General features: G+C 30.3%; 2 protein-coding genes across 2 annotated transcripts; one reads left to right on the plus strand and one right to left on the minus strand.

Annotated features, from left to right (window-relative positions):
• Positions 1–2,207: 2,207 nt before the first annotated feature.
• LOC133032411 (uncharacterized) lies at positions 2,208–3,116 on the plus strand. The gene is made up of 2 exons (XM_061106345.1): positions 2,208–2,335; positions 2,678–3,116. The coding sequence occupies exons 1-2, from the start codon at positions 2,208–2,210 to the stop codon at positions 3,114–3,116; spliced, it is 567 nt and encodes a 188-aa protein (XP_060962328.1).
• A 904-nt stretch (positions 3,117–4,020) lies between these two features.
• LOC115701174 (alcohol acyltransferase 9) lies at positions 4,021–10,684 on the minus strand. Its single transcript, XM_030628895.2, has 2 exons — positions 9,974–10,684; positions 4,021–5,135 (listed from the first exon to the last, which is right to left on the minus strand). The coding sequence occupies exons 1-2, from the start codon at positions 10,412–10,414 to the stop codon at positions 4,194–4,196; spliced, it is 1,383 nt and encodes a 460-aa protein (XP_030484755.2). The 5' UTR covers positions 10,415–10,684; the 3' UTR covers positions 4,021–4,193.
• Between the last annotated feature and the right edge of the window lie 589 nt (positions 10,685–11,273).

Consider the following 11,273-nt stretch of genomic DNA (forward strand, 5'->3'; position numbering starts at 1 on the left):
TAAACTCAATGTTAAAAGACTGCTCATGCAAAATAATATTCCTTGTACATTTAGGAATAAAAGTTCAATATCAAAAACTTATTTTTAAAATTTAAATGGACTTTGTCAACACACTTGGCAGACACTTGTACTTCATTACCCACTCTTATAGTCACCTTTCTATTAGTCAATTCCCTTTACAAATGAAGTATTTATATTAGAGAACAAATATTATTAATGGCTCCTGAATCAACAATCCATCAGGATTGATCATCTTCCACTAAATTAGTCTCAAGAACAAATAAGTTAAATTTACTTTTCTTAAGCTCAAAGAGGTAATTGTTACAATTTCTCTTTAGTGTTACATCATGCCACAATAGAAACACTCGCATTTCGCTTTTCTTGTCCTTGGACTTAGGGTTGTCTTTGTTCTTCTTGACTTTAGGTGCCTTCTTGCCTTTCGACTTGAGCTTGCTACTACTGTTGTCCTTACCGTCCTATTTCCTTTTCTTACCTGAATAAGAAAGAGAGTTGAGTGACTCAAGAATAATGCTCACTTGAGTCCTCTTATCTACAATAGATCCATGTGTCTCTGCCTCATGTATTAGTCCAATCATGTGCAATGCATGAGTTTCTATAAAAACACTTTTCAGTAAAGATATTATTTTAAGCTCTAACTACTCTAAATATGAACTTAATTCCATTTTAATACTAGCAATCTACTAAAACAATGATATTACTGCAAAAATAACATCAAATTTCATTTAAAACTAAAATTTACATAAATTTACTGTGTATAAAATGCATGTGTGGTTTGGTAGTGGCTGACGACTGGTTGGTGGTTATTCATCATCGGCAGTCGTTGCCAAAAGTGGGTGATGAGAGGAAGTTGCCGACGGTTTAGGTGTGGATGTGGGTGAGAATGAGAGTTACTTTTTATTGAAAAAAATAAAAAAGATGATAAAATTAGAGCTTATTTATTTATTTATTAGTTTCATTTAAGGGTAGAAAGGGAAACGACAAAAATTCATAAAAGAAAGAGATCATTTAACTTAGGTGGCGTTTGGTAACACTTTTTTTAATTAGATTTCTATTTTTAAAATTGAAAAAGTGAAAATATTTTTCAAAAACATGTTCTATAAAATTATTTTCACTTTTCAATTTTTTAATTGAGAATCAAAATTTTAAAAACAGAAAAAAGTTACTTTCAATATTTTTTAAACAGTTTTTTTTTTCTTAATTAATATTTTAGACTCCGACCAGACCCGGATCCAAATTCCCCCCACGGCCTTGGCGCTGAACCTGGCATTTGATCCGAACCCGAATCCGACCTCAGACCTAGACCCGACTTAAATAAAATCAAAAAACAAAAATAAAAATAAACTTTACAGAACACACTTTTGTTTTCTGTTTTTAAAATTAAAAAACAAAAGTAGTTACAGAACACATTTTTGTTTTTCAGAAATAAAAATTTTAAAAACAAAAATTTTACTTTTATTTTGTGATTAAAAAATTAGAAAATAAAAGTGTTACCAAACGGCACCTAAATAATTTTGATAGTACGCCAGAATGCAAATTGACCTATAAAATTAGGTCATTTTGCCTAGGCATCCTATTTTTTATATTATTATTATTTATATGTGCTATCCTATTATTTTAAATATGTATTTTATATGACTTTGTAATATAAATTAAGGTGGTATTGGGTAACACTAACTTTTTTAAATTTTTTAATCACAAAAATAAAAGTAAAATTTTTATTTTTAAAATCAAGGTGGGACTATGAACTCAAGAGTGACACTAGTTGGTATTGGAGGAAATTGTGTTTTCTAAGGGACAAGTTCACTAGTGAAGACATTGCTAAAGTGGGGACTGGTACGCTATTCAAAGCTGCACTGTTGTATAACAGCAGCATTTCTCAAACTCCCTTTGAGTTCAGCAGGTTTATTTGGTGCTCTTTTAACTTACCGAAGCACAGGTTCATACTATGGCAAGCAATCAATTCTCAACTCCTAAATCGTGACAAATTTGAGCAATTTCACATTACTCTTGACAGCATCCAATGTCCGGTCTGTGAGGATGCAACAGAAAGCAACTCCCATTTATTTTTTGACTGCTGGTTTTCTCAGCAGGTTGTGAAGAGCTTGAGCAGGTGGCAGGGGACTAAGAGTTGGCCGATTGGATTCCAAAGTTGGAAACAATGGCTGATTCTGAACAGAGGGGATAAAATGCATCGAATTCATGTGTCTCTATTGCCAGCTATGATATACCACATTTGGAGCAATAGGAACAATTGTCTCTTCAACAAATTTTCGAGTACAGCTTCAAAAATCACACAAGATATCAAAGATACAATGTTTTATAGATTACATGTAGCTAAAAAAAAGAAATATGAAAGACCATGAGAAGAGATACATAGAGAGAATTTTATGTAATTCTTGTTTGTTGCCTTTTTAGGCTTGTACAGATTTGTAATTGCTTGTGATTAATGAAGTTTGTTCCTTCTTGATAAAAAAAAAATTATTTTTGAAAAACAAAAAAGTGTTCTATAATAACTTTTGTTTTTCAATTTTAAAAATAAAAAATAAATGTGTGTTCTCTAAATTTTATTTTCATTTTTATATGTTGATTTTATTTAAATTGGGTTCGGCGCTGTGGTCCGAGTCCAGGTCTGAGGTCGAGACCTGGCTGGGTCCAGGTCTATAGCTGGGTCTAGGTTTGGGTCCGGGGCTGTGGCCTGGGCCAAGGCCGGGTTCAGGTTCAAGTTCGAAGCCGAGTTTGGGTCTAGGGTCGGACCTGAGTCCGCGTCTAGGGCTGGGGCTGGGGCTGGGGCTGGGGTTGGGCTCGCATTCGTGTCTGCGTCCAGGGTCGGGCCTGGGTTTGAGGCAAGGGTCGCAGCCGAGGCTGGGTCCGGGGCCGGGGCTGGTTCTGGGGTTGGGTTTAGGGCTAGCGTTGGGTCTGGGGCCGAGTTTAGATATAGGACCAGGGCGGGTCTAGGGCCAGGGCCAGATTCAGGACTCAGGTCAGGTCTAGGACTAGGGCTGGATTTGGGACTAGGGCCTGGTCCAAAGCTGGTGTCTGGGTCTGGGTCTAGGGTCTTGGGCCAAGTCCGGGTTTGGGGTCTAGGTTGGGATTAGGGTTGGGGTTGGGGTGCAGGTTAGGGTCTAGGGTCTGGATAAAGAACAGGGTCGGGGTCCAGGGTTTAGGTCCAAGGTCCAGGTCTTGGTCTGGGTAGGGGTTTAAGTCTGGGGCCGGGGTCTAAAGCTAGGACCGAGTTTGGCATCTAGGGTTTGGGTTCGGGTCCTGGGACGACCTCTAGGTCGGGGTCTATGTTTGGGTCTTGAGTCTGGATCCAGGTCCGGGTCTAGGGTAGGGGTAGGGTTTGGGTCCGATCTGGGTCGAGGTTCGGGTCGGGTCCAAGGTATAGGGTCCGAGTTGGGTCTGGGTCCGGGTCCAGATCCGAGTCTGAGTCGGGTCTGAGTCCAAAAGTCTAGGTTGGGTCCGTGGTCCAGATCCAAGTTCGGGTCAGGTGGCATTTAGTGACACTTTTTTTATTAGTTTTTATTTTTAAAATTAAAAAAGTGAAAATATTTTTCAAAAACATGTTTAATAAAATTGTTTTCACTTTTTAATTTTTTAATTGAGAATTAAAATTTAGAAAATAAAAAAGTTACTTTCAATATTTTTTTTAAAGAGTTTCTTTTTAATTAATATTTTGGACTCCAACCAGACCTGTACCCAAATCTCACCCCACGGCCCTGGCATTGAACCCAACCTCTAACCTGAACCCGAATTTAATCCCGAACCTAGACTCGACTTAAATAAAATTAAAAAATAAAAATAAAAATAAAAATAATCTTGATAGAACACACTTTTATTTTCTATTTTTAAAATTAAAAAACGAAAGTGATTAAAGAATGTATTTTTATTTTTCAAAAATAATTTTTTTTTTTTTTTTTTTTTGAAGGAAAAAATAAATTTTTTTAAAAATAAAAATTTTACTTTTATTTTTGTGATTAAAAGTACAAAAAAATAAAATTGTTACAAAGGACCTTAAAATATTATGAAAGTTAAAATAAGAACCGGTAAGTTAACATTAATTAAGTGCAAAAGTACATTAGTTTCTCCCATCAAGAAGCCTAATTATTAGAGCAAGGGAGTTTATACGTACGTACGTACACACAACGGAAAACAAAAATAGAAATTAACTTTAATTAGCCATTATTATTGACATAACCGTTTCCGTTACCGTTATCATCGTCGTTGTTTTCTTCTTTATAATCCACACATTCATTCATGTAATACTCAAATTTCCCGACGACGCTCTCAGGCACCGAAACAAGAACTCTAACGGCATTAACGTCACCTATAACGGGCAAAAACAAGCAGTAAATATCACTCGCTACTGTTCCCATATGCAGTGGCTTTCCTCTACCGAAATCCAAATCCTCAAGCCCTAGTTTAGCCCATTGAGATATCACCAGACTCATCGACAGATCCGTTTTGACCGTTTTGTCCTCCAAAAGATCGATCATGGACCTTACGCAGCCATCGTCAAGAGCCGACTTAGCCACCTGGACCGACTTTACCCCGTGGTAGAGGTTGTCGGAGACAAGATCCTTCACGGTTGACAGCGCGCAACCCAACACGAATCCATTGCCATAATACCCCTGAGGGATCTCCGGTATCAACTTCTTCCTGACATTTACGGAGAAAAGAAGCTTGACGGTGAGGGAAGGTGATGAGAGCAGCTGGTCAAGGGAGCGAATCCAGGAGCGCCACGTGTGAGAAGCGAGGGCTTCGAAGGTTGTGCACTTGAGGGACGGAACGCACTGTCGTTTAAGGCGGAGGAGATGAGCTGGAGAGAAAGTGAATGAAGACGGAACGAGGGGCTGAGATTGGAGGAAGGTGAAGATGTCGACGTGGCCGGTATTTGTGACAGGTTTCGTAAATTGTGGGTGAGTGAAGGTCATTTGTTGGTGTTTTCGGGGTTTCAACACGTGGCGAGAGTGGAACGGTGTGATTGGTAGATCTAGATTCTCTTTAGCTGTGTGGTGGGCCCACGCGTGTAGGAACTGTGACGTACCTATTGCGTCGCAGATGCAGTGGTTGATGGCGGTGCACACTATCATTCCTCCACAACGAAGATTCGTCACCTTGAAAAAAAAATAATAATTAATTAATTAATTAAATTAAAAGTCGGAAATGGAAATGTCATACTTACTAATTAATTAACCAACCATGTATTTTATGAAAGGACCCGCACTCCACTCACTCACTCCTATGTAGTTCATATTTATTTATTTATCTATTTGACTAAGGAAAAATAAAAGTAGCTACTTTCTTTCTTTTCCGTTTTTTTTCTTGATACCATTTAGCTTTCTTTACAACCATTTTTTTTCTTAAAACATTGCCGATCGCAACAACGTGGTCCACTTGATTGGAACTTTGTCAGTGAGAAAGAACGCACATAACTAAAATTATAAACTGTTATAAAAAATATGTTAAATACTATTTTAGCTTTGTGTTTTGCTAACCTTATTAATTAATTAGATTTTTTATTTTGTTAAATAATAAAATAAATATTATATTTTTTAAAATAGTATAAATAGGACTTTGAATTGACTTTTTGTCAAAATAAAATTTAATAATAATTTTATATAGAAATATTATAACAAAAATAGATATATTTTCTATAACTATTCGTGTTAAAAATGATCTTAATCAGGGTCTTATTTTGAAAAATATATGGTCCATTTTATTATTTAACAAAATAAAGAGTGTAATTAATATTTTTTATAAAACACAAGATCTAAAATGGTATTTACTCTAAAAAATAATAAGAGAATTAAGCTAAAATAAAAGGGCTATTTACAAAAATATGGGAAAATAAAGATAAGTTTTGATATATATGGCATAAAAACTTAATTACACTAAATATGACATTTTTTTAAAAAACTTACAAATATGGGAAAAAGTCTTGAGGAATGCCATAAAAAACTTTAAATTTGTGTTTCTTTTTATTTATTTTTTCTTTTTTTAAAAAATAAAATACTAAAATAAATAAAAAATGATCTCAACTATAGATATTATTTTTTTTTACAGAAATTAAACTTGTTTTTTTTTTTTTATTTAAACTACTATTTTTTTTCTTTGTTTTTTTGTTAAAAACTAATTATTTCATTAAAAGCAGCAGAAAAAAAAAAAAACCAGTTTCATCAACATCATCCTGAAGAAAAAACAATATAAAAAATTATAATCTAAAGATAATATAAACTTTAAAAATCAGTTTCATCAACATTGAAAGAAACTATTAATTTCATTAAAAGAATAAAAAAAATAGTTTCATTATGTTATTAGAATTTTTTTTCAAGTTACTTTTTTATTATTTTGTTTCTAGGTTGGAAACTTACACTTATATTTTGTTATTAAATTATTGGTAGGCATTATGTGTTGTTTTGATTATATTTGTGATTAGTATTTTTTTTTTTTTGTATATTTGTGTGTGTGTATGTTTTTATTTGATTGTCTGATAAAACTGGTTTCAATTAACTTTATTATTAACATTTGTATTTTGTTATGATTTTTTATAACGTCAAAACTGGTTTCACATGTCGAAACTTGTTTCACAGGTTTTAACTGTTCTGTAATGGGTTTGCTCAATTTTTATGATATTATTATATATTTTTTAGTTTGTATAAAACCAGTTTTATTATTGTATGATATTTGAACAACAATTTTTATTTTATTTTAATTAATCAGTTTCTGACACACATATTATTTTATTATTTTCATAACTGGTTTTTTTAAGTAACTAGTTTTTATAACTAGTTTTTTTTTATTGTTGTTCATAATTGAGTTTTATTCAATTTTTTATTAATTTATTTCAAGAAACTGGTTTTTATTTGTTTGTTTCTATTTTGGTTGTTTTACTAACTGGTTTCTCACATTCCACTGTTTTTTTTTTGTTATTCTTTTATGGTTTTTATTGCACTTTTGTCTCTTTAATTTATTTTGTTTCTTTTTTTTTCTCTTTGATTTTAATTTATGATTCTCTTTGTTATATTTGTTGCATATTGTATGTTTAAATTAACTCTAATTTTTGAGCAAGCAAATAAAAAATTAAATGCCAAAATAAAGAATGAAGTTAAAAGTTTGATTATTAGGTATTGATATAAAATCTATATGTTCGAAACTGGTTTTTAAATTTATTAGTATCGTTAATTTGTAAAAGTTTAGTTATTAGGCATTGTGTATTTTTTATTATGTTATTGATGAAACTTTTTTTTTTGCCTCTTTTAATGAAATAATTCGTTTCTTTTAATATTGATGAAACTGGTTTTTAAAGTTAGTATCGTCTTTAGATTGTAATTTTTTTCATTATCTTGTTGATGAAACTATTTTTTGTATTCTTTAAATGAAATTATTAGTTTCTTTCAATGTTGATGAAACTAGTTTTTAAAGTTTGGATTCTTTTTAGATTATGATTTTTTATATTGTCTTTTTTTTTTTTCAGGATGATGTTGATGAAACTGGTTTTTTTTTCTGCTGTTTTTAATGGAATAATTAGTTTTTAACAAAAAAAAAACAAATAGTAGTTTAAATAAAAAAAAAAACAAGTTTAATTTTTGTAAAAAAAATGAAATATAAAAATGTACACTTATTATATATATTAAGAGAAAAAAATTAGGTTGAGAAAAAAAAATTAAAAAAAAAAGAGACACAAAGAGAAATTAGAAAAAAAAATAGAGAGAGATAAGCGAAAGAAAGAAAAAAAAAAGTAGCAACTGACTTAAAAGTTGAAAAGAAAAAAGATAGCCAAAATTAACTAAAAAATATATAAAAAAGACTAAAAAAAAAACTTTTTGAAGTTTCAATAAGTAAAAAAGAAAAAAAAATTAATAAAAGTATAAAAGTAAAATGTTTTTGTCAAATTAAAAATGTAATGTTTGAAAAAAAATGTAGTATTTGGTGTAAATTTTTCAAATAAAAAGAAACTCTAAAATGTAAGTGTAAAATAAATTAAAAAATAAATAAAACTAATTAAGCTAAAATCAAAAACATAAAATATGGGATTGGATAATAAGTTTATAAAAATATGGCATATCAAATACCATAAAAAATCTTAAATGTGAAAAAATGCCATAGAAGAGTGGCAAACCTAAAAATGCCATATTTTTCTAACTTTGTTATGAAATCCCATATTTCATGTAATTTTCACAAAATAAAATAAAGATCATATGAGGTCAATCAAAAAGACTAAGGGCCCGTTTGGTACGCAGGATTGGACTGGATTGGACTGAAAAGGATTGGACTGGACTGGACAAGATTAGATTATGCTGAAAGTAATCCTGTGTTTGGTTTAAGAATGGACTGGACTATTTTATTTATTTGCTTTTAGAAAAAAAAACTTAAATTAAATAAAAATATATAATAATAAATTAAAATTAAAATATATAATAATAAATAAATATAAATAAATAATTCGTGCAAAAAAAAATAATATATCATATATAATTAAGAATATATCATAAATATATAATAAAATATTTTGTCATATTATATATTTTCACTAATTTTAATGAATAAGTTTTTGATAAAAAAAAAATGTATAAATAAATGTATTATAATTATTTCCTTTAAATTCTTATTAAATTTAAAATATATTAATAAAATTTAAATTAAAAAAACAATAAAAAAAAATCTCACCTGCATGGGATTATTTATCCCACCCTGCTGGATGGGATAAATAATCCCAGACAGATGAGGTTAACTGGATTAGTTATCCAGACTTCTAACATGCCCAAACACTGGATTGGACAAATTAGCCTGTCTAATTCAATCAAGTCCTGCGTACCAAACGGGCCCTAAGTGCATGTTTGACATCATAACTAAAAAACTGTTTTTTGTTTTTAAAAATAGAAAATTGTTTTTAAAAATAATTTGGCTTGTTTGGCCTTGTTTTTCAAAAACAGTTTTCAGAAAACAAAGTTACAAAAAACAAGAATTTTGAAAACAACAAAATGTTGTTTTCTGTTTTAAAAACCAATTCACTTTAGGTCAATATTGTTTTTAAAAATCACTAACCAAATGTGACTTGTGTTTTAAAAACTTCAAAAACTATTTTTTGTTCTCATTTCTAAAAACAATTTTTTAAAACAAAAAACAGAAAACAATACCAAACATGCTCTAAGCAAACCCCCCATTGACACTGTAAACCATTCTTAAACTAGTACCTATTCTTAATATTCAAATGTTTTGTTGTTAAAATTTTAGTTTCAGAAATGTTGATTGTTGATTGAATATATTTTTCCTTTTTCATTTCTCAACATTCATTTGTGATCGTACCGATCAGATAGTATTTTTTAATATTTAATTGGATCGGATCGGATGTTGGATGGAATGTTCAAAAATTCAATTTATCCAACATCTAATCGAACTAATTAGTATTTTCATTTAGTTTGAATTAGTAATTAAATTTTATATTGTTATACGTAAAATATATACGTATATATAGAAATTAATATTAAAATTCTACTTTTTTTTTTAGATTGGATCAATCCAATCCAATACATACTTGACCTAAATTATTAGATGGATCCGATCTTGAATGTTGTTACGATTGGCCGACTGAAATTAATGGAATCAGATCGAATGATAAAATCTAATATCTAATATATAATTGAATCGGATGTGTATAGGCCTAAAAACATTAGAAATGAACACCCCTTTAGCCTTTACACGAGTGAAAAATTAATGGTACGATGTTGTTAACTGCATCTTTCTCTATTTCTTCTTTCAATTAAAACTTAATAAATTAAATTAAAACATCTTATTATAGCATTACATGAGAGAAGAAAAAAAGTTTATCGGACTATGGAGCACTAAAGCTAACAAAGAAAAGAAGTTTTAATTTAAAATTAATTTACTAACTATTAATTATATATCCATTACAGTTACTAACATATATTAATATTAATATTATTATTATTACCTGAACAATAAGAGGAGGAACATCCAAGAAAGTGAGATGAGCATCAACCCTGTACAAGAGTTTCCTCCAAGACCTGTTTGGCTTGAGAGAAAGCTGGAGAAAGTCATCTGCAGTGATATCCATAAATGCTTCAGCAAAGAGGGTACCTTGGGCATTACAATCAACCTCAAGCTTCTGATCATCGTCGGCGTTCCTCAACCTTCCGGCCAAAGGGTAGTAATCGACCAGAACTCTGGAGAGAGATCTTTTCAAAGTGTCGGAGTTTACGGTGGCCGATTTCTGGTAAAGGTATAGGTATTTGATGGAGAATCTCAGCATCTTTTGGTCATCTAGATTTGTAAGATACAGAGTATGGTTTGGAGTTGGTGAGTTTGGCCGAACTGTAATCGGTTGGTTTGGATACAAATTACAATCCGGAAGTTCTGCTGATTCTAACGTCATGATCTTCTCTATGTAAAAGATTTTTTTTTTTCTAAATATTGCCCCTGGTTAATAATATAGTAGAGAGAGAGAGAGAGATAGTGAGTGAAATTGATTGAAGAGAAGAGGTAATAATAGAGGAGCAAGCAAAGCTAAGTAGACAGGAAAGAAAGAAAGAAAGGGAAAAAAACAAATATCTACGGTTGGATATGGAGATAGTACGGTGAGATTCCTTTGAGAAAAACTACCAAGAGGAGATGTCCATTTGGCTTATCATGTTTACTCATTTTTTTTTTCAAAAAAAAAAAAGTTAGAAAGAAAGAAGCTTTATTCTTAAGCAAACAAAAATATATACACTTCATCTTCCTAAATGCATATTCATTATAGCCAATTAGCCAAATCATTTGTTAGGTATTTTATCTTTACCAAATATATGTAACACTTTTTAATAGTATTATCCATGAATGATTACTAAATAAATTTAATTATAAATATTAATTTTAAACTATCGAATTTTGATCTAATAACGAATAATTAAATCACAAATTTAAATTTCTACGCTTAATTTAACTACTTAATTAAAAAAATATCAAAAAATATATTTTTTTTTACAATATATCAAAAATATGTTCATACAAAAATATTTAACTCAATATATATTAGCATTTATATATATTATTAACTAAAATCTACTTTTAAAAGACACCAAACTAACATCGAAATATATATAAATATATACACTCTTAATGGGTATTACCCATGAATGGGTAAAATTAAAAAATTTTAAGTTTTTATGCTTAATTTTTCTATCTAATTAAAAAAAATCTCCCATTTTTATATCATATATGGGCTGAGATTGTTCCATCGGTAAAAAAAAATT

This window comes from Cannabis sativa, chromosome X, assembly GCF_029168945.1.
Source record: "Cannabis sativa cultivar Pink pepper isolate KNU-18-1 chromosome X, ASM2916894v1, whole genome shotgun sequence".
Classification (NCBI taxonomy): Eukaryota; Viridiplantae; Streptophyta; class Magnoliopsida; order Rosales; family Cannabaceae; genus Cannabis; species Cannabis sativa.

Excerpts from the sequence above, each read along its gene's own strand:
- LOC133032411 (XM_061106345.1), top strand. The coding sequence starts at position 2,208 with ATGCATCGAATTCATGTGTCTCTATTGCCAGCTATGATATACCACATT. Across the intron at positions 2,336-2,677 it reads CAAGATATCAAAGATACAAT|GTCTATAGCTGGGTCTAGGT; the intron begins GTTTTATAGATT and ends GGCTGGGTCCAG.
- LOC115701174 (XM_030628895.2), bottom strand. The coding sequence starts at position 10,414 with ATGACGTTAGAATCAGCAGAACTTCCGGATTGTAATTTGTATCCAAAC. Across the intron at positions 5,136-9,973 it reads TTCCTCCTCTTATTGTTCAG|GTGACGAATCTTCGTTGTGG; the intron begins GTAATAATAATA and ends TTTTTTTTCAAG.